The sequence below is a fragment of the Bombus huntii genome, chromosome 2 (genome assembly GCF_024542735.1).
Source record: "Bombus huntii isolate Logan2020A chromosome 2, iyBomHunt1.1, whole genome shotgun sequence".
Lineage (NCBI taxonomy): Eukaryota > Metazoa > Arthropoda > Insecta > Hymenoptera > Apidae > Bombus > Bombus huntii.
In genome coordinates, this window is record NC_066239.1 from 645,325 (window position 1) to 668,781 (window position 23,457).

General features: G+C 31.4%; 3 protein-coding genes across 5 annotated transcripts in view; 2 read left to right on the forward strand and 1 right to left on the reverse strand.

The window, feature by feature from the left end:
* The first annotated feature begins 553 nt into the window (after nucleotides 1-553).
* Nucleotides 554-2,529, forward strand: LOC126873543 (60S ribosomal protein L7a). Its single transcript, XM_050634537.1, has 6 exons — nucleotides 554-719; nucleotides 1,064-1,178; nucleotides 1,290-1,439; nucleotides 1,536-1,756; nucleotides 1,965-2,087; nucleotides 2,289-2,529. The coding sequence occupies exons 1-6, from the start codon at nucleotides 705-707 to the stop codon at nucleotides 2,469-2,471; spliced, it is 807 nt and encodes a 268-aa protein (XP_050490494.1). The 5' UTR covers nucleotides 554-704; the 3' UTR covers nucleotides 2,472-2,529.
* Nucleotides 2,530-2,613: 84 nt separating this feature from the next.
* Nucleotides 2,614-7,001, reverse strand: LOC126873445 (vacuolar protein sorting-associated protein 53 homolog). Its single transcript, XM_050634294.1, has 13 exons — nucleotides 6,696-7,001; nucleotides 6,135-6,535; nucleotides 5,923-6,043; nucleotides 5,711-5,847; nucleotides 5,203-5,635; nucleotides 4,774-5,120; nucleotides 4,550-4,702; nucleotides 4,346-4,471; nucleotides 4,186-4,264; nucleotides 3,523-3,671; nucleotides 3,289-3,454; nucleotides 3,033-3,179; nucleotides 2,614-2,965 (listed from the first exon to the last, which is right to left on the reverse strand). Exons 1-13 carry the CDS (start codon nucleotides 6,780-6,782, stop codon nucleotides 2,804-2,806), a joined length of 2,508 nt encoding a protein of 835 aa, XP_050490251.1. The 5' UTR covers nucleotides 6,783-7,001; the 3' UTR covers nucleotides 2,614-2,803.
* Nucleotides 7,002-7,697: 696 nt separating this feature from the next.
* LOC126873535 (uncharacterized) overlaps nucleotides 7,698-23,457 on the forward strand; it is a 44,090-nt gene continuing 28,330 nt past the window's right edge. For 2 of the 3 annotated variants that reach the window (XR_007692448.1, XM_050634509.1), the window contains exons 1-2: nucleotides 7,699-7,909; nucleotides 13,248-13,453. Coding sequence is in view for 2 of the 3 variants with exons in the window: in XM_050634509.1 (XP_050490466.1) it covers nucleotides 7,843-7,909; nucleotides 13,248-13,453 (273 nt within the window). In the remaining variant the exon portion in view is untranslated. Of the gene's footprint in view, nucleotides 7,910-13,247; nucleotides 13,454-23,457 lie in introns of all 3 variants that reach the window. The other variant, XM_050634523.1, reaches the window with a different exon arrangement.

Genomic DNA, 23,457 nt, shown 5'->3' on the forward strand with positions numbered 1-23,457 from the left:
CGCCAAGATCGCACGCGCGAATCGTCGTCGCCATCGTTGCCACATTTTCGTCCCTAGTGACATCGCGCATGTGTTCTTTGAACAGTTTTAATTTGTTACCGCATCTTTCAGATATATAAACATATTTTGGAAAGAAAGCTTGTTCTCAAACTATATCTTAGGCGTAACGTTAATTGTTACGATTATGTTTCGTTGATATAATACGTTCTAAATCAATATACGTATAATTTCCGTGCTTTATATACATAGAATCTTGATGTATTCATATCCATAAATCTTACAATTATTCATCTCACATTTTCTATTTTTCTATTTGTATCTTTTCTGTTTGTAAATTTATAAATTTTCTATTTATACGTATATTTTCACAAAAGAAATAATAATTACTTTAAACGGTAGAATTACGAATTTATTTCATCTTTTTTCTTTTTTCAAATTTAGAAAGATAATTAAGATTATTGTTAAAAATATATTGCAATAAGTGGTTTGAAGAAATAGAAACAATCATTGTGTTTCTTTTCTAGAAGCAAGTAATTACATTAAAATTTTAATTGTCAAGTGGCGCTGTTGTATGCTTGTGGTGGCGCTGCTCCATGAACCTTTCTTTACGTTCTTGGCAGTCATACTTCGCGTTGTTCTAAGCAAAGTACAAACTTTTATATCCATTGTAATATAAAAGATCCGTTAGGTTTTGTGTTAAAACGATGGTTCAGAAGAAGGTAAATTTACTAAATTGCTAAATAAGATTAATATTTCTAACAATAATTAGTTACTGTTATGAATTATAGTGGTTCGGTCTCAGCATGTTTTGGACATATGATATTATAAATATATTTCTTTTATATAGATTTGTTTATTATATTTTATAAGCTATTGGAAATGATATTATTTATTATTGTAGGAGAATATAAATTTTTAGCATTTGCAAAAGTTATAATGTTTTAGTTTTTATAAGATTAACTGCAACATTTTGCATGTACACATGACTTTGAACAATGATAATAAATGCATAATAATATTTATGATATAAATGATATTAATATATGCATTTACAAAAATTTAGCCCAAGAAGAAAGTAGGAAAGAAGGTGGCTGCTGCACCTTTGGCAGTCAAGAAGGTTGAACCCAAAAAACAAACCAATCCTCTGTTTGAAAAACGTACACGTAACTTTGGTATTGGTAAGTTGGACACATAACTTTAGATACACAAATTAATTATAATATATTATCATTAAATAACATACAATATAACATACATGACAACAAAATAATAAACAATCTATTATTTAGGACAGGATATTCAACCTGCTCGTGATCTTAGTCGCTTTGTGAAATGGCCCAAGTATATTCGTATTCAGCGACAGAGAGCTGTATTGCAAAAAAGATTAAAAGTACCACCACCAATTAATCAATTTACACAGACATTGGATAAACAAACAGGTATATTTATTTTATATTTGTTACATGCTAAAAAATAAAACAGTTAGGAAAATTTAACAATTCATAGAGATCTATCATTAACCTTTCATGTTACAGCAACACAATTATTCAAAATGTTGGAAAAATATAGACCTGATTCAGCTCTTATGAAAAAATTGAAGCTGAAAGAGAAAGCTGAACAAAAAGTTCTAAAGAAAGAAGATCCATCAGTAAAGAAACCTAATGTGTTACGCAGTGGAACAAATACAGTCACTACACTCGTAGAACAGAAGAAAGCTCAGCTTGTGGTAATTGCCCATGATGTGGACCCAATTGAGGTATACTTCCTTGTCTCTTAAAATACTATGCAAAGTATATTTAATAGTTCTATCACAATGATGTTAGAATTTCTTCACCTGAGAATAAATTCATATAATCAATCTTTTTCAAAGGATGAAATGTGACTCTGAGTAATATATAGTTATAGTCATAAACTATTGATTACAATATTATTCTCTTTTATAGATATATTATTTTTTATCACAGGTTGTTCTATTTTTACCAGCCCTCTGTCGTAAAATGGGTGTACCTTATTGTATTGTGAAAGGTAAATCGCGATTGGGACTCCTTGTTAGGCGTAAAACCTGTACTGCACTAGCTTTGGTCCAGGTAAGGGTTTTCATCAAAGCCAACTATTCTTACATAACATATAATTAATAATTTATAGTATGATGAATTTAAATAGAGCCAATCCAATGATAATGTTAATGATATAACTAAACAATATGTTATACTGATATAATTGTATTAGTACTAAATATTATAATTTTAATGTACTTTATTTTCGGTAACACATTATTTTTATTTCAGGTTGATTCCGGCGATAGAGCCAACTTCTCGAAATTGGTTGAAGCTATTAAGACAAACTTCAATGATAGATATGATGAAATCCGACGTCACTGGGGTGGTGGTCTCCTAGGCAGTAAATCTGCCGCTAGGATAGCTAAGTTAGAGAAAGCTAAAGCGAAGGAACTTGCACAAAAGCAGGGTTAACACCTACCTGCTTACTGAATGTTGTTTATTAAGTACAACAATAAAATACAAAACCAAAGCTTCTGTTGTTCTATATAACACACAAGTCCTTTGATTAAGACGAAAAATTTAGAATCAAAATTATTAATTTAGGAAAATCAAATTTCATTATATAAAAACAATTTTTACTTTATTGAAACAAAGTGAAAGAATTATGCAAATTTAGTAATTATATAGTTACAATCATATTTAATTTATATATGTACATTAAAATATAATATAATTATATATATTATATTTTATATATAATATATATATATATATATATATATATAAGTTTTACTATGAAACATTCATATTCTTTTTTTGATTAATTTTTCCAATCTTTTTATTCGCCCAGCTTCATGTTCTGGGCTATCTTGAATGATGTGACTCCTAGTGTCATGTGAAATATCTGTATTCTCAGGTTGCTTGAACTGTTCTAGTAATAGAACTTGTTCTGTCTTTTTCAAGCCCTACGAATTATTGAGATTTTAATATGACTGTTAAGTATTCTAAATGTTTATAAAAAGATTAGTTTACCTTCATATCCAAAATTTTTTGAAATTCTGGCGCTTGCAAATCTGGTAGACGTATTCTGCATTGTTTTACAAACTCTTTTGGAGATTCTATTGGTGACATCACAATTTTGAGTATCATTTCCGCACTTGCCATGCCTTTTACTACTACCTGTTTATAGTGAAATATATGTTTTGATACAAATCAATATATCAAATTAATATACAAATTAATGTGCTGACTAATTTATAAAAAGTTAATATATATCAGACGAAATTACTTTAGTATATGTCGCTGGTGCTTTCCTTTGAACTTGATATCCTGTTGATGGGAGGTCCAAAAGAGCAGTTTTCAACATATGTACATCTAATAGTAATTGTTCAGCGCCCACAGTATTTAAAGGTTTGCACTTATACAATTGCTGTACTAATTTTACTATAAAAGAACTGCAAAGAAATACATTTTTCATTAACTTTCTTAGTAAAACAAATTCACTTTTTGTTTCAGTTTTTACCTGGCAAACTTGACACAGAGTTGAGTAAAATACTTTCTGCACGAAGATAACTTATCTCTGATAGTAGGTATTGTTTGTCGAAGGTGTGCCACAATAGTATTAACATAATTACTTTGGTCACCAACAACCTCTATGGCACTCCATTGAACCTAAAAAATATTTGCATATCAATAACAGTGAACAAAATCATACATGTAATATCGTGATATAATATATTTACAAGGAATGGATGATACAGATGTTAATCGGACAGAAAAAGACGATTGTTGTTCAACCTGAACTATTCACACCAAACGTACAGAAAACAGCACAACTAAATAATTAGATAACGACTCGACTTTCACAAAATGCCATCAACACTCTCTCGGCAACGCCACTCGCAAACTCTGCTTCTCGACTCACACTCATCGTTCATTCGTCTTTTTCCCTTAGCGTCCCTTTGTCTATTTTCTTAGCCCCACCACGCACGTGCTCCGCAACCGCTCGTGGCCAGAGTCACGTAGGCCTTTTCGGCGTAACTATTCGATCGAAGGACCGACGATACATCGTTGGGCCTGTCGGTACTTCGACTTTCTCGCGACATTGTTTATAGTTCGCCCGATATCTCTTAGGCTTTTCGTCCACGATACTACACATATAACAAATATGAAACTGAATAAGTACCTTCGTCATTGCAGTTAATGCAGATTCACATGCAGACTCTAAATCTTGAACAAGTAGTTGTATACAATTCGATATAACACTGGAAAAGTTGTTATGAATAATGTTAAAAAAATTAACTAAATATCGATAACCCGAAAAAGATATGTAAATAAGTATATACTTATGAAAAATATCTTGCTCCTGAGATAGATTAATCTTTTCTGAATAACATCTATCTGTTTTTTCTCTTAATTTTTCTTCCAATTGTTGTGTTGTTTCTAAGCAATATTCGGCCGTTGTTAGTATACTGAAAAATAACTTTGTGCAATTAACTTTTTTATAAATATTATGTTAATTAAAATGCCACCAATTAGCAAATTGTTACCAGCATATACGCGATTGCTCTTCTTTACTAAATCTTGTGCTTTCACCTTCCTTTAGAAAACTTTGAAAATTTTGTATAAAACCCGATGTTGATAGGTCTCGAAAATCACGTATACTACTCATACTGGTACCAATTCCTGTACCACCTCCGATTCTGAAATAAATTTTAATTATAAAAGGTCATAAATTTAATTAATTCAAATAAAAAGCGTGTACTCTACTTACTTAGGTAAATTATTTTGTAATATTTTAAGAGCATATTCTCGCAAATATTTTTGAAAAGTTTCAGCTAAACTCAACATAATCGAGCCAGTACTAAGTTGTGTACATTGCAACATGCACTTTTTATAAAATACAAACAGATCTGCGCAAGAGGATAACACACTACTAGGACCTTCAATACCATCAAAATCTTTTGCACCAGGTGGTTGTGTTTTAGAATCTGATATAAATTTATCCATTAGATCTGCCAGATTACGATCCAGACTTTCTATATAGATGTTTAAGTATGGTTCAAAACATTTTCCTATAAGATTTGAAAATGGTGATGGTTTTGGCTTTTCGTTTTGTACCTGTTATATAATACAGTCGTTAGTATAAATGTTTAGTATAAATCTTAAGTAGAAGACAATTTTATACAAAATTCTTAAAAACCTGGTCATTTTGTTCAAACGGATTTCCTGGAACTTTATTATCAGTCGTGTCTGCAGTAGTAATCCTTTTATTTGTTATATCCACATTTTCCAAAGTAATACCACTAAATCTTTTTGTTAATAATGATTCAAAATTACTTGTTCTTTGAATTGCATAAAGTAATAGTTTTACATCTATTTCAGAACGTCTTTTATGCATTAACTTTGTAAGATCTTCTCTTGTAACATGACAAAATTGCACAGCAATTCGTTCAGAGATCTCCCAATCTTGCGGGAAGATTGTACCAAATTTTGACTCAAAATCAAGTAAATGCTTTTTTATCCATGCATAGCGCCGATCTATTTTATCTAACCATGCAAAATCTTGATTTTCATCAAAGAGATGTGCATATTCTTGTAATTGAATACCCACAAACCAAGTAAGTAGATCTTTCCTTGTAAAAAAGAATTAGTCATTACATTTGTGTTAAAACTATTTGAGTAACTAATCTTCTAATAAACATACTTACTTAACTTTAGGGTCCAATACGGATAACACTAAACAACCTTCTGTTAACTGACTAAAATATTTTGGATTTTGACCAGAAAATGCTTGTTTAAAATCTGCTGTAATTTGTTGAGCCAATTCAATATGTATTTGACGTACCTTTATTTCAAAATGTTAATAAACATTATATATATATTTTACTATTACTGCTATAAAAATTCATATATTACATACTTCATCAGACAATTGTTTCACTTGAGGTATATCCATATAACTACTAAAATGTTGCATCACCTCCATCACTGCTTGTAATGGTAAAACAATTTCACCATATTGTTTCTTTTGCGTTAATACTCTAAAGCAACAAGTAAATAACATTATAAAGTAATAATCACTAAATTACATGTGTTAACTATACTTTTTTTAAAGAAATTATTGTACATTACTTTAAAGTATCTACACCCTCTACGAGCATATGTAAATGATTTAAAGCTGTTATCGAGGCAGTGAGATTTCTTTTAGCAAAGTCCAGTTGTTTAATATCTCTTGTTATTTCCTTAACAACTTCTTCAGATTGTTCTGCTTTATCTTTGATATCTTTGATATGCACAAATAATTTTTTTATTACTTTCTGCGCATCTTCTAATGCTGCTTTTCCATCTTGACCTACATTTGTTTGTCCACGTACTACCGAACGAATTTCCTTGTCTATGTTACATATTTTTAATTCCATGTTATTTACTACATCGTCTATATTCGATAGAGATTGTTCGGTTGGGAATAATGAATTTATATAATCTACTACATTAAAGTTTGGTTGATCCAACGGATCTGTACTAGGTAAAACCTAAAAATTAAAAAATAACTTACTTAATATAAATTCATATAGATCACTAAAACAAAAAAAGAAAAAATAAATCGTAATACTTAACAAGATAAGAAAACGTTAACTGCTCACTTAGGATAGGAGTCAGTGTATATTTTGACAGTTATATGGTCAATCTAACCTGTTCGATCACATTCTGTACATTAGGTGGAAAGGTGTAAATAGTTGAATGTAAATCTTCTAATTCATCTTCCTCATGTCCTTCCATTTCTGTTTATGCTTCAATCTCAACTATACAACTCATACGTATTTCATTTTAAACGTATTTGTATGAGCATATGACAAGAAGATATATAAAATGTTTATACGAATACTTCAAACCCACAATATACAAGAGTAGAAAGGAATGAATTTTATACTATAAATGTCGCTCATTTGAATATTATTTTTACGCCTCGCAATACAACAGTTAATTATTTTTGTCATAAGTTCAAACAGTAAGGAGCCATCTAATGAATTTTGCATATATGTATAAATTAACATTAACAGATTATTTTATGACATTTATCATTTATATTTAATGTATTATAACTTGTTGTAATAGCTTAGTATCTAAAAAAGTTAGAAATAATTAATATTTTTATCGCTATAAAAGTAAATATTCAATAAAAGAACACATTGAAATAAAAAAATTGCACTATTTAGGTGGTTTTCACAATATTTTTATTTATCTGTTAACACTTATTTGATTCCTAACATTTAAAAATTTGTACAGAATAATAAAATATTGATATTATGAATATTATATTCATACATATATGTATATACAAATTTATCTTTTTCTGTTTCTTTTAATCGAATCTTTCAATTATAAATATACTATAAAAAGTTATTAGGAAATATATACAAGTTATGTAGCATATTACTGTAAGTAATAATATTCTTTTCGCGATATTAATTCATCTCTTTGTCGTAGCAACTGTGTTAATTAAAATTGACGGCTCCACCTTATCATGAAGGTACCAAAGCGTTATTCATTTCGGTTTACACTTTGCATCGTTTATTTCATGGCTGACCCATTAGCAAATCCAACGCCGAAGATCGCTCGATAAGCGAAAAGGCAGCGAGTCTCCGCTCTATGTTTTATATTCTATGGGAGTTGGTGAAACGATCGAAAAGCTTGGTCAGTTGTAGCGCCGACTCAGCTCGAAGTTGTGTAGTTTAAAGGCACATCACTGTACAAAATAGACGCACGTTTTTTCCGTATTAAGTAACGTAGAGAGCAGTAAGATTTTGCGTAGAGACAACGCGAGAAAATTCATACGAGGATGCCACGCATTCAGTCAGCATACCGGGGGAAATTCGTATTCGTATATATTTTACAATTATTTTCATGTAAGTTGTACGCAATCGTGAACACCCACCCGGCCAGTTCATTCTGTTCTTGATAGTGAAAATTACCGATTGTTTTTCTATCGAAATTTTCAGTGTTATACAATGTTTCAAACTGAAAAGGAACTCAATCATCGAAATCAAGTTTCCTATTCTGAGAAATTTGCCCGATCGTTTTCGTTCTAAAACGTCTTATACGAAACATTCTAAGTCTTTTCAGAATTTGAATGAGAAAGTCATCTGTACTAGTGTTTCATTGACAGTATAAGAAAAATAAATAATCTAGTGAAATAAATGTACATCGATATACGTGACTTCATTTATGTAAAATATTATATATTTCGAATTTAGTCTAGACAATACGAATGTATTATCAGTGATTATGAGTGAAAAGATAACCAGGAGCAAGTTTAACTACTTATACGTCTAATAAATTTGGCTAAAAAGAACTTATTGTTAATTAATGAGAAATATTATTAGTTAGAGATTCTACCGAATTACGAAGTGTATAGATGTGTTTACATTCTTCGCGGTTTTTTTTTTAAACTTTTCGTCATATATGTAACGTGTCACACGTATTAAATATTTTTCTTCAATTATTTAAATTATTATAACATTTCCTAAAATTCATTACGGCAGTTTACAAATGGAATTCGCTTGACATTTGTCTACTCTTCCAATTATGGGAAGACAGAAGCAGGATACAACAAGGAATCAAAAATGGCTCAGCATATGTTCAATCTCATTCAATCATTTCAACCAATAACAAAATGGCTATACTTATATCAAATTTTTTATTTACCTTAATATATTATAGATATATTTACCACTTTTTCGCCTCAAAAATAATAATTACAGAAGTAAAATAATTATGATCTTATATTATTATCAGGAAATATTGTTCAAATCTATCGTATTGCTTTTTGCAGATTTATGATAATTCTCGTAAATTATCACTGAAAACTAGAATTAAAATTAAAATACGTGACGAACCATTGAACGGATTCTCGTTTCTGCCATTTGCTCGCCTTTTCTTCCCTTTCGTTTCACGGTACACACAGAGGCGTTCCGGAAGGACTCTCGAGCTGCGAACTGCGAACGTTGTTCGGAAAAATTGATTTAAATCTGAAACGTGCGCGATCTAGGCGATTCGTATATACCATAAAACAATTCCATTTTCGACGATTATTCATTGTTATATGCTGATTTCGAAATGTCTTAAAAATATCCGGAATAGCCTGCGCGCGTGTTAGTAACACGCGCTTTCAGTGATCGATACAGTAACACCTCCCAGCAACAGGGTACTGCCACAAGTAGTTATAGTCGACCGAAACCTCTCCATCCTTCCTTACGGTTACATTAAACCTTGCGTATTTTCCGCGATGTCTCCCTTTTCACTTATCTATTCTTTAAAAATTTCTCCTTGGCTAACCCATTAGCATAATCTCGATCATTTATATGAAGTTCTAGACAAGCGACAATTGGATGAACGGAACGAAAAATTGACACGAATACGTTGGATCTACTTCTACAACGACCTAGATTTCACGAAGGAACTCGCTCGCATTAACAGACACTTGCCTTCCGGCACGCTAAATTGTATCGATTATCCAGTTATTAATTGTTGCCCGATGATGTAGTTCGGGGTAATTGTTACTCGACACATTAATAGCGAATCGTCGCAACGTTACACGGCACACGGTCCGAACGTTAACGCGATAACATATAAATTTGATCGTAACAGCTGTTTCATTAATTATAGGTGAAAGTTTATTGGTTACTTTGAAAGATATGACCCGGGATCCGAAATTTTTGTTCAATCTACAGTTGAAATTTTATAATTGAAGAGATAGATATTGCTAATCCCTTGCTTTATCATTTTTTCTGTATATCTATCTATATACATATTGTCGATCGTATGTATTAGGATTCCTAGTCTCTACATCTATTGGGAAGCTAATAAATTTTACTTCATTTAGTACTTTACATTGTATGGCGCGTGTGAAAATTAGGAGAAGAACACAATAAATCATATTTTCCATTTTCTACAGAGAAGCAGTTTCAAAATTCAGTAAATTATTTGATGCTGGGGTAAACACGTATGTTTCCACTTTCTCCATAATTTAAAAATATTGCACGCCTTGTATTAAAATATAGAAACATTAAAATAAAAGAATAAAAAAAAAATGTATTTATCCTGTAATATTTAAGTGATGTGAATGGAATTACAGATTTACCTATATTAAAATAACTAAAAAGGTAGGAGAAATGAAAAGCATTTAATTTGTATTAAACATCAGCATGATCAATGTTATAAATGTTTGTATTTATACTGGAGAGCTGTCTCTGCTTTCCCACCTTTTATTGGTGAAAATAATAAGAAAAGTAATCATATTATCAATATTGCCGTAAAGACGCCAATGGAATACAAAGGATTAAATGCCGACAACGAGTTGAAATTGAATTTTCAGACGAATAGAAATCTTGTTACGTTTGCTCCTTAATTCACGCTGCGAGTGTAACTCGATATTATAAAGCAAGGGATTAATAAGAATTGTTAATTTCAACCAATAATAACATTTTTAAATGCATCATAGTTTGAGAATCGTTACAAAGTTTTTACAATAATTATGCTTTTTAAGATATGTCAAATTGTTTTCTCTTATCTATGTTCTAGTTATTTAATGTGTTTTTAAAACGTGATAAAGATTTAGACTACTATGGAGGACATTCGAATAATTTTAGATCTAAATTTCCTATGGATCACAATGCGGTGACAGTTGATGCATCAAAACGTTATCAGTTTATCAAAAATCGATCTTCAATCATGATCGTAATAAACTCGACGATAATGATGGCGGACCTGATCAGTTCGTTTTATCAAATTATTTTAAACTCTCCGAAAAAATGTCGTATCGTCGAGTTTATTTCTACTAATATAATAGAAAAATTATCTGAAACAACTAAAAATGAAACAAGAGGATTATTCGTTTTACTTTGCCTTATTTTTTGTATATATCTATTATAGATTTTGTACTATCGAAATATTTTTTAACCGTCATTATAATTGTGACCAGCTTTCATGAAACGCAGCCATTAATTATGATTTTAATAAACGTATAAAACGAGGAACACAAGATTCGTTTTAGCGGATGCAGCCGAGCACAATGTTTAAAGTTTTATGTCATGTTATTGAACGAGTAGAGTTTCCCGGTTTGTTGTCCCGAAAATAAATTAACGATTTTGTTATTGTCAACGATGTAATTAGGGGCGAGGGACAAGAAGGGCAAAACATTTTGTTGTTGAATCGTAACGAGGCAAGTTTCCCGTTATATCTGTTGCTACGTGTACTTTTCACTACGTATAATAACGAGACATTTGAGATTCGTTAAACGAATTATTATTCATTCAAGCCCACCGCTATTATCATGTGAAATGTTCTTTTATCCTGCATGTGCTCTGTATCGTGTTTTTATCTGCATTTCAGCCATATTTCGCTTTAAATACTCTACAATAATCTTCTTTTTTTCTGAAAACTGTTTGAATATGATCATATTTTATATTTTGATTATATTATATATATATATATATATATATATATATATATATATATAAAATATATAGGGTTAGCAACTAAATGATCGCGTATTTTAAATAAGAAGGAAAATTCAAAATTTTTGCTTAAAAATATAACTTTAGGTATTGTCCGTTTTTGTCGATGACCTTTTGCCATCTTTCAAACAGTGTCATAACTTCTGATTTTTGCCAACAAAAAACTGAATTAAATGTGATTTTACAACATCAGCATCATTAAAAATTTTACCATTTAAGGAGTTCTGCATGGAACGAAATAAATGGTAATCTGGAGGCGCAAGGTCAAAGCTATATGGTGGATGTGACAACACATCCCAACCTAGTTCCAATAATTTTTGGCGAGTGACCAAAGATGTGCGGCGCCTTGCATTATCATGCTGGAAAACAACATCCTTACGATTTGCCAATTCTGGCCGCTTTTCTTCAACTGCATCGCTCAGTTTGGCGAGTCATTGAACGTACACGTTTGAATTAATCGTTTGGTTTCTTGGTAAAAGTTCAAAGTACAGAATTCCTTTATAATCCCACTAAACCAACAGCATAATCTCAGCTTTTGGTGTCGTTTGGGCTGGTTCATCTTGCATCACCCACGATCTTTTCAATTAACATTGTTATAAACTATCCACTTTTCGTCGCTAGTAATCAGTCGTTTCAGAAATGGATCAATTGCTAATGCGTTGCGTCAAATGAACTTCCTTAATCCGATGAGAGACCCATAAGTCGAGTTTCTTGACATAGCCAAGCTGTTTTAATTTTTTTTTTAATGCATGTATGCGATACATTGAGGTTGTCTGCAATCTCGCGCGTTGTGCTATGACGATCTGAATCGATAATGGCCTTGATATGAATCTCATCAACTTCAACTGGACGGCCAGATCGTTGAGCATTTTTCAGTGAAAAATCACCAGAACGAAATTTGGCAAACCCATTTTAACACTGCCTTTCTTTCAAGGCTTCATTCCCATATACGGCACACAACTTCTTGTGTGCTTGCGATGCGTTCTTGCCTTTTCGGTAATAATACAATAAAATATGTCTGAAATGCGCGTCTTGTTTTTCCATTTTTAAATTAAAGGTGGAAGTCCAAACAACAAGGAAACAATATAGGTTAGATGCTTTGAACACGTTGACGAAACAAAAGAATGTGCTAAAACCACCTATTGACAAAATCTGCAATCACTTAGTTGCCAACCCAATATATACTAAATGTACCTCTAACGATATAGATATTTCGCAATAATAAAATATAATATTTTCATAATGAAAAGTACATAAATGAAATAAAAGTACGTTAAGGAATTCGTAATATAAAATGAAAAACTTTGAAATGTTCGATGAATCAAATGATGTATGCTCAATATTACTAAGTGGTAGAAATGACAAACGGGATGTTTTTATGAGACAGCAGATCTGTAACCATGTGGGATGATGTGAAATTATAATTATCTTGTAAAGGGGGAGAGAATGATATTTATTTGTTGGAATACTTCATATTTGTTTGAATATTTCATATATTTCATATATATTCGTTATTCAGCGGTATTGGATACTTTAACGGAAAAGCTCGGGAAATGGGATTATAATTATGCGATCAAAGGAAAAAGAAGCATAGAGATATGTAGTTGTCAAAATATTTGATAAATTTTATACTTTAATGAAAAAGATTGGAAAGTCAAATAATCATAAAAGCTACTTCCCTAGCGAGAAATTGTTATTCAAAAAGTAAAACGTCATCGGTGACTTTCAGATGCAACTTGCAAGGTGCATGTACGACTGATAGCACCCAACTACGTAACATACAACAGCACAGCTACTCTGCATTGCGATCATAATGTCCCAGATGCTGACTTGCATAAAGTCGAGTTCATGAAGGGTGACAAGAAGATATTACAATACATAAAGGATAGGGAACCGCCGTTCAAGGACTGGGAAGTAGAGGGCGCAAGCATGAAGGTGAGTTTTATACAATCAACATACGACTGGTCCTGGCTGTCTTCCAATTATGCAGTCTTTGAGCAATTGCGTAGTCATACTCATTGCATATGCTACCCCGAGCAAACGATAATCTTCGAATTGACAAATCAGCTTTCTTTTCTTTTACTCCTTTTTTCTTTGATACAGCAAAATATCATTGACTTAAGATTGTGTTGGTATTATATTTTCACGCATATTACATCAACGCATTCATTTTATATTATATCTAATACGGTTAATATTTTATGTGTCGTTGATATGTTATTACCTGTAACCTTGAATTCTTGACGTTTTATGTGCGTATCGGCTCAACTTTTTATTTTATCATATTTTAAACGTTGATAAATGTATTGTTATTTATAATTTACTATCGCATCCGTGTTTTATGTTGTGTTTTAGTATTTTCTGGTAGATATAACTTTGAATTTTATTTCTCTTAAATGGATAAAATTTTATAATTTATTATGACATTTATCTTATACGAGGCGTTTAAATATTTTACGATACAACTTTTTTATTTCGTTCGTGTTAAATGAATTTTAAAATCTCTTGAAATTTACGGTTTTAAGTTTCCTCGTTTATCGATTTCGGGTCTGCATTAATTTATTTGAGGTTATTTAAAGTTTTGGCGAAAATAATAGACTTTATATCACTACACTTTATATCATATTTTATGTCACATTGATCTTCCGCTTCATATTATCGTTTTGTATTAAATAATTGTCTTTAGTTAATTAGTTTCCTTCAAATAAGCAGAAAATATGGAGAAACGGTCATTGATGATATCCGCTTACGAATATTATACATGAAAAAGTAATTCATTAATCTAATGCATTTAACGATTCCGTGATACTTTGATAGATGAGTACGTGTTCGAGTTACATACCGGCTTCCTGTGTATTCGTGTCTAGTATTGTTTAGAAATTTTTTGCCTTCTATCGGAACGTGTGATGCTGGAACTTTTCGAGTCTCCATTAATGTAATTGTCTGGAATTAATATTTTTATTTTGTTCGGATGAAAATGAAGTGTCAGTATCAAAATTAAAATCAATCTTGTCAACGATTATAATACTGATTTGATACTTTTAATACCTGCCTTATCGATCGAGTTTATCTATGCCGCCTTTCCCAGCGATTCACCGATATCGCATCAGGTCCGTTCACCAAATTTCAATCTCCTGTAGTTTGCAGCCTGACCTCGTGGTCGCGACTCGCGACTCGCGGCTCGCAGCTCGCGACTTACGGTTCACCCCAGGTTCGTCCGTAACTGATTCCATTCTAGAGGTTTCCTGATTGATTTCACGCCAGGTTCATTCTCGCGAACAAAAATTCGTTCACGTATTTGCTAACACATTGCAATCGTCTTTTGCGCTACTCGAAGCTCGTGCTCGTAACTCGTAACGAGGTTATATCGTTACATCCATCGTCGTGTCAGTGCCAATATGAAAGCGAAAAGAAAGAGTATGCAAAAAGCTTAAAAGAAAATTATGCGTAAAAAATATTTAGAATTTTAAAATTTATCTTATGAAATAAATCAAAATAAAAATATTCCGTTCAATGTATTTAGGTATTCGTTTTTGGAGACCTATATATTTGACTGGATAATAAATAATTTTTGTGTATCGTCACAATTGAAAGAGGTACATACAATGCATGTAGGATATATGTTTAAGTAGCTATTTCTGGATAAAACATCCTGCAGGTCTTTTTATTGAATAAGGTCATATAATTATTTTAGCTTATCTAGTCTTTTGTGCGTAGTCTTGTAATGCGTGATAAGTAATAAGTAACGAGTAACGAGGTCATATCGTTACTGTTATTTTTTAGTATCTAAAACATTAAAAGTTTTTTTATTTTCTTTTATATCAATGTATAAGTATACATAGAGTACTAAAATCATGTTATCATTATCATTATTATTATTATTATTATTATTATTATTATTATTATTATTATTATTATTATTATTGCTGTTAATACAGAAATACACGAACATTCTCATTGATGAAAGTAGACTATCTTCTGCACCATTTAATGGATCAAAATTACAATGGCCGTCATGGTCAGTAAAGTTCAACGAACATGCATATATCGTTAATGTGCCGATGCATTGGGGTTCTATAGTACATACCTCGTCTGATCTAAAAATAAATCATTCAACGAACCCGTCTGGCTTCTTTTTTAATACTTTAATCCATATAGGTCTGAACTTGAGTCTAGATTAACAACCGTATCACGCTCGAAAACGCATTTCGCTGCAATCGAATCGAACGGTTTTGAGAAAATTGTTGATTTACTCTATTTGAATGTTCGATTTAATCTGTTTGAGTAACACTAGTTTAATGTGCAATCACATGGACAAAGACGCGTAATAGATTTCAGTTACAATGAGTTGCACCTAGACTTAAAAACCTTTTCTTGGAAAAGGACAAGAATTCAATTTTTTATTTAAAGATTATTGTTTAAAGTATTTGTGTTTGTTTAAAGGCATTAATTATAATTAATGATTATTGTAATATTTTTGCGGAGAAAATAATTAATGTAAAGAACTTTTTTTATTTAAAAAATTGAATGTATATAATATTTTGACGTTAAAAAATCTTTATCATTTATCAGATTTTTATGGGTACCTATGAGAAAACTGTTTGCAATATATAAAAAGGACTATTTTTTTCTTATTATAAGTATGATAATAATCGTGTCATTTCGCCTTTCTAAGTTTAAATGTAATAAGATGACTCTTAAGCCGTTTGCTCCATAATTATATAGAAACGAAAAGTTTTTTCAAGTATCCATTTGTAGCAGATACCTCGATGTGGTTAATAGATAATTTCGTTTCTTTTAACCTACAATTACATATAAGCAGTGTTTGTAACAGGCTTTCGTTAGTAGTTGATAGGTAAATTATAGTTAATTATATAGCCATTTTTATATGAATATCGTCGTTGTCTTTCTTGTAACTTGCATGTCGCTTTCCGTTTCACTCCCATGTTCCACTACATATCGTCTTACTCTACTTGCACGGTTAGATTATTGTACAATATGTGTCTGATCAGATATAGCGTTATTCCACTTCTACGTTCTACGGTCAGCATATATATATGTACAATATAAATGTGTAATTAATTCAGGCTCGTTCGTTTATTCTTGCGTGAAAAGACCTATTTAGTACTGTTTTCATTCGATTTCTCTCTTGATATATTACTTTTTAAAGATGTCGTATCGTTTTTTCATGGGTTAATTCAAAAGAAAGAGAACAAGGCAGGAGGATATGATTGAAACGACTGAAACGAGAAAAAGGCCATCGTTTAAAATAATCAGAAAGTAATTGATTTCATCGATCATATCGATTTCGACGGACAAATGAATAAATAAAGAAATAAGACAAATATATCAAGATCCACTTAACCGAATTGTTGTATCGAATATTCATGTTTTTCATCTATTACGAGCAACGTAACAAAATTAATGCTTGACGATATACATATGTATGTACAAGTACATATAAACTATATTTGTCGAAAGGACGATGAATGAGCTACTTGATATACTAACTTTCTGACTCTTTCCCCTATATCCACAAATGCAAAACTTTTATCCGATAAAATCAACATGAAATGTCAGAGTCGTGTATTGTCAAAATTATGCGAGACTGGTTTATATGTTATATTATCAACGTGATTACTCACACATTTATTATATTAGATATATTAATGAATTATAATAGACACAAAAATACAGTCATATGTATTTTATTGTGTCTTATAATTTGTGAATTGTAAGCGTTAAATAAAACTGGGATACGTTTGATGTTACTTTTCGTGCTGATTCAGATCATAAACAAAATGTCGTATTAAAATAAGTATCATATGAAAAATTGTTGATAAACTAAATATCATATAACTATTTTTTAAAAAGTATTGTATACCTACATAAATACATATATTTAAAAAATGTGATGGTTGAAGAGATATCGATAAAACTTGTTTATTTTGACCAATTTTTACATAACTAAATAAAAATTAGTGTCTGAAGTTGTACATAGTTGTATAAAATATAAATAATTTTTTCTAATTACCTGAAGAGAATTTGAATAAATAGATATTCTCTTATGTGTGTCAGTTATCGACTTTATTTGCAGAAGCTGTAGGTAGAATTTCGGAACTTTCTGGTATTACTAAGCGATATTTTATGAAGACAACTTTGACAAACAGAATCTATAATTTCTATTCTTCATCCTATTCTTTAAAAGTTCAAACTATAAAAAAGAAATAACTATTTGAAGAGTTTTATTTTCTATTTCTCTTAATTATAATAAATTACTTTTGTCACAAAAGCAAGCATTATTTTTTGTCAGAACAAAAGAAACGCAATCGATAATGTTAGATTAATTTACTCCAATTAAAACATATCGTAATTATAAACATATCGACAAAAATTTATAGTCTTTGTTAATGCAATATTCTTTTAATGAATTTTAAGAATATTCTATACCAAATATCAAAGATTAATTTGAGCACAATTTCATTGAGACTAACAATGGACTAACTTGTAAATTATTTTATAAGAGACACGAGATTCCTATAATAAGTATAAAAGAAACGGCATGACTATAATTATACGTAGAACGACGGTTCACATCGGTGTTTCAAGTTCACTGCATGTTCAGTGTTCAATGTTCAATGTTCAGTGTTTAACTCATGCTTCGTGAAAACGATTTACTTTGCGTTACGAACCGCGTCGTGCTTGAAACATCAAGAGTAACGTAGAAAAAGTGGTCATTAAACGCGTATCTTCTCAGTGTTCTGTTTACTCTATACTCTGCTCCCTCTGTCTCTGACATATATGCATAGCCTTCTACACTCTACACTTTACGTCTACATAGTATACCCCGTGAACGTTGCTGAACTTTGCACTTCAGGACTCATGAACCTGGTAACTTGAATGCCCGTAAGGATCAAACAGAATTATCCTCTTTTAGCCATGAAAAGAGGAACTAGGAGTTTAATGGTTGTTACGATTATTTAATATTCGAAAACGTTATTTAATACCTGATTGATTTTTATGCTTCTAAAACAGCCTTTTACAAACGTTAATTACCATTCTCTTCCTTTCTCTTCTTTAATACAACACACGTTCATGCATTTTCAGGATATAACAAGAAGTGAGGGTAAAATAAAATCAGAGCTATGAGGTAAATGCTCGTGCTTCTATAGCATAACAGGGCTGCAATTAGAAAAAACGTACATTTAATCTCTTCTTTAACTGTAACACATTGTAAAAAGAATGCGAAACGAAGGTTTGTTACATTCTTTGATAAAACTATTTTACTTTAATTGGGATAATTTATAAAAAGGCGTTTACAAGAAAATAAATAGAATATTATTTAGGAACACGTTTTTCAACAACAGTCTTCAAACAAGATGATTGCAATTATAAAATTCTAATTGTAAGATACGATTCTTTCGAATACAGGGTGGTTGGTAACTGGTGGTACAAGCGGAAAGGGGGTGATTCTACGCGAAAAAAGAAGTCGAAAATATAGAATAACAATTTTTCGTTTGAGGCTTTGTTTTCGAGAAAATCGACTTTGAATTTTCGCTCGGTACGCGTGCACTTTATCACGTCTCGTTATAACGGATCTCACTGTAGATCGTTGTCTCGATGGATATTATCGCAGTTTAAGTTTGTTTTTGCCGTAACGGAAAATTAGGAATACATAATGAAATAATATGAAGTAATCATAAAGTTTATTATTACAAAAATTGCTGAAAATATTGCCCATTCTTCCGAACACATACTTCTGCTCTTCTAATTAAATTTCTATGAACACTTTCTAACGTATTCGATTGTTTTAAAGTATGAAAGGCTACAATAATCTTTTCTTTCAATTGCTCGCAACTTGCGATTTCTTCAGAATAGACAATTGATTTAATGTGGCTCCATAAATAAAAGTCAAGCGGAGTTAAGTCAGGAGAGCGTGGTGGCCAAGCTATTGTTCCAGCACGACCAATCCAGCCTTGGTAATGTTGGTTTAAAAAATTTCTCACATGAAGACTAAAATGTGGCGGTGCATCGTCTTGTTGAAAAATTAAACTTCCTCTAGTTCTCAGCGGTACATCTTCTAATAATTCCGGTAGTTTGTTTTGTAAGAAATCGAAATATGCTGCTGACGTTACATTTCCCTCGAAAAAATATGGCCTAATAATTAGATGTCCGATTATGCCAGCCCAGACATTTACGTTCCATCTTGCTTGAAAATGTGTTTCAAGAATAGAGTGAGGGTTCTCATTTTGCCAATTATGCATGTTATGGACATTGAACATGCCGTCCCTTGTAAATTTCGCTTCATCGGTCCATACAATTTTTAACAGAAATTCTGCATCGTTGGCATGCTGTTGAAGCAACCAATGACAAAATGCCTTTCGCGAAATCTTATCACGAGGCATGAGTCCTTGTACTCTGGTGATATGATAAGCATGTAAGTGGTTTTCGTGTAGAATTCGAAGAATCGTGAAGCACCTAAAATTATACCGCAAAGAAAGGTTTTTTCCTCTTATGTCAGGATGTTCCAAAACGTCCTTTAGTATTTGCTCTTCAACATTTACACTAACGCGTCGTCGACGACCACCATGTCGTCTAAGTTTTTCAAAAGAACCATATTCGCCGAAGGCTTCTGCTCTTTGAATAACACGTCTGTCAGGATGTCGACGATTGGGATACCGGTGTCTGTAATGATCAGCTGCGGCTGATGCGTTACCACCACACGCAACCAACGAATTATCATGTCCGTACATGGTATTCCCGATTGCTGTATGTAGACATGATGGTAGACTAATAGGTACTGACAGTGGATAGCGATAAAAGTCGGATAGTAAGTTAATAGGTAGGAAAACACTTCAGTCACATTGGAAGTGTTTATCAACATAACGTTAATCGAGACAACGATCTACAGTGAGATCCGTTATAACGAGACGTGATAAAGTGCACGCGTACCGAGCGAAAATTCAAAGTCGATTTTCTCGAAAACAAAGCCTCAAACAAAAAATTTTTATTCTATATTTTCGACTTCTTTTTTCGCGTAGAATCACCCCCTTTTCGCTTGTACCAATCATCCTGTATATACATATATAGATACCTTTAGAATTCTATACATTTAGTTTTATGTGAAAAATATTTTTTCATTTAAATTTGAAATTAAGTATGTGCTTTGTCACCTACTTGAATATTTAAAAAATGTAAATAACATTAGATTTAGGTAGAATAATATCAATGAATCTAAACTACTATAATTACATAATCTAGTATTTGTTTCTTATTATACACAGTCGTTTGTCATTAATTTTTGAAAGGCTTATATCTTCGAATATATCGGGCTATTGTCTTTTTCAAATATTTATGTTGAAGTGGTCACCACTTCTAAGAAAACTCTATATCTGGTCTTTTTAGTTTTCTGAAGCACTGAAGTCATCGACAGCGTATAGTTAATAGACTGGGACGAAGGCAGACCATAGATAGTAGACAGGCGACGATGGCTTCAGGGTTTTCAGTTATAGGGTAACACTGGTAGCGTGCGGATCGGGACCAGCACAAATTATATTTCTACTTGTACTTACACTTCTGTATTAAAATATATTTTCTACTTTACAATTTATCCACGCGTTCCTCTGTTCATACATCTAATAACCTCAACAATTTACTTATCAAGTATGTATATACCTAGCCACAAATAAGGGAACTTGAAAATTTCGAAAAAGTTGGGGACTTTGCAAAAATGTAGTTTAAATGACGTCAACGATTTAATCACTTTTTGTTGTTATAAACAGAGGATTTATGGAGACAAAACCATTCCTCGAAACAATTGCAAATTCTTAATATGTAGTAAATATTTACGAAACCACGTAAGATATAAAAAAGAAATTGTAATCACAATTGTTTCATGCTCTATATTATGGTGGTAAAGAATTTTTAAAAGACCCTTCTTTTTCAAAATTTACTCATATCGTCTTTAATATTTTATAAGAAATTTTTAAAACCATATACATAGATGTCGGTATGTATAATACGTAGACACATACATATAATACATACACATATGGATATTACAAAATTTTTAGAATAGCCAAAATCAATCTTTCGTTTAAGAAAGCGTACTGTAATGAGTGATACGGTTTATTCGCTGGAACAGGGAATGATTTCGCTATTACTGTCACGTTGGAATTACATTGCTACAATGTTTCAAACTTTCCTAGAGTTTTGAGTTACCGAATTTCTCTTGCAAGTGATATAAAAATCTGAAAATTAAGAAAAATATACTGACAATATTTTTACCTATATTCCTGACTTATAATAATTCGCAAAAGATCGTTCAACGAAAACACGTGAAATATTATTTATTAACAGGTGTTCTAAGAGCGCATCCATTATATTTTTTAATAAAGGCTGTTGTTACGAATTTCGTACTTAAAAACACTCCGTTAGTTATAATAATCCGTAAAAAGATAGCGAATGAAAAATTGTGCAAAATATTGTTTAGTTATAGCTCAGCTGCAACGCGTTCGTTGTGTTTCGTCGTTAAAGAATATACAGTATACACTTCCAGCCCGTTATCCAATCTTGTTTTACGCTCTCTTATATTACTTCATTTTTTGTGACCGTTATTCTATAGTTTACAGTCTACAATCTACGGAAACCAAACTCGTCTCGACATACGCTTACACGACGAGAACGTTGTAAAACAAAAATTTTTCTATGCGCGAATCTACGTGTAAGCGTCCTCGTGACCTGGAATTAAATAAAACATCGCTTTTCATTGGGACGAAACCACGAAGGCGTCGCCAGAGGAAATTGAAACACGGTATTAACGATAGTCTGTATTATGTCGAGAGACAATATCGAGATGGACTTTCTTAACCAGTGGCCGATACCACGTGAAACAACCTGCATCGCAACATGCGACGTTAATAAAAATATAACACGATACCCTCGATTCGTGACATATCCCGTCAGAGTATATCCAAGCGTTGTCAGATTAAAGAACATGAAGTAAAAAATAATAGGGTATAATGAAAATACATTCTTTTTAGATATCTGATCATTCCATACTTAAACGATGCCATACTTATATATATTATAAATTGTGTATACATATAATGGCTCACGAACATGTTCCAATATTAAACACAGGAAATTTATATGAATATATTATGTACATTATACGAAATTTCTGGCAATTTCTGTAGCACTGTAATATGATACAACTATCATGATTGTAATAGGGAAGTTGCAAAACAATTCGAAAATGTATATGAAAGTTTATAAGACATTTATTGCAAATATACACTTAGTGAAAAATTAGTATACAGCATGAATTGTAGCCTCACTAAATATTGTGGTTTGTTAATATAGTGCATAATTAACTATTCAAATACGTTGGTAAATTTTGTGAAGTGTATGTTTCCAGTAAATAGTCTGTAGCTTCTATATACGTACATTTCTAAATGTGTTTCAAAGATCAATATAATCACGATAGTCGTATCGTGTTACAGGATTAATAAAATTTCAAAATTATTTAAATTTATTATATGTGTACACACGTATACTTTCGTGAGTCATAGTATATAACGTGGCATGTAAAAATATCAATGTTATCGTATTTGTTGATGAACGATGTATTATTTATTGCTTTTTCACACGACGTTCCTCCTTTTTAATCATTTTTTAACTCTTCTCTTGAAAACTTGTGAAAATTAAACACTTTTTTATTCTTTATAACATTTTGTCCTTATCAAATTACATATTTTGTCGTCAAATAAATAAAAGTTTATTCATGTTAGGTATAGAAAATAAAGTGGATGACGGAACAAATTCCAACTGTATTTTATTCTACATATGTAATGTCGTTTCTACTCTGTGTGACTGACCACTGACACGATGGAACAGACTTTCCGGTTCATTAATATTGAACATTTCTCTATTGATGT

Bases quoted from the DNA above. Each gene is read 5' to 3' on its own strand.
- LOC126873543 (XM_050634537.1), top strand. The intron at 1,757-1,964 runs GTATACTTCCTT...TTTTTATCACAG, and splicing joins ATGATGTGGACCCAATTGAG to GTTGTTCTATTTTTACCAGC. The intron at 2,088-2,288 runs GTAAGGGTTTTC...TTTTTATTTCAG, and splicing joins CTGCACTAGCTTTGGTCCAG to GTTGATTCCGGCGATAGAGC.
- LOC126873445 (XM_050634294.1), bottom strand. From the start codon at position 6,782: ATGGAAGGACATGAGGAAGATGAATTAGAAGATTTACATTCAACTATT. The intron at 4,703-4,773 runs GTAAGTAGAGTA...AATTTATTTCAG, and splicing joins TTACAAAATAATTTACCTAA to AATCGGAGGTGGTACAGGAA. The intron at 3,672-4,185 runs GTACTTATTCAG...AATATTTTTTAG, and splicing joins CATTAACTGCAATGACGAAG to GTTCAATGGAGTGCCATAGA.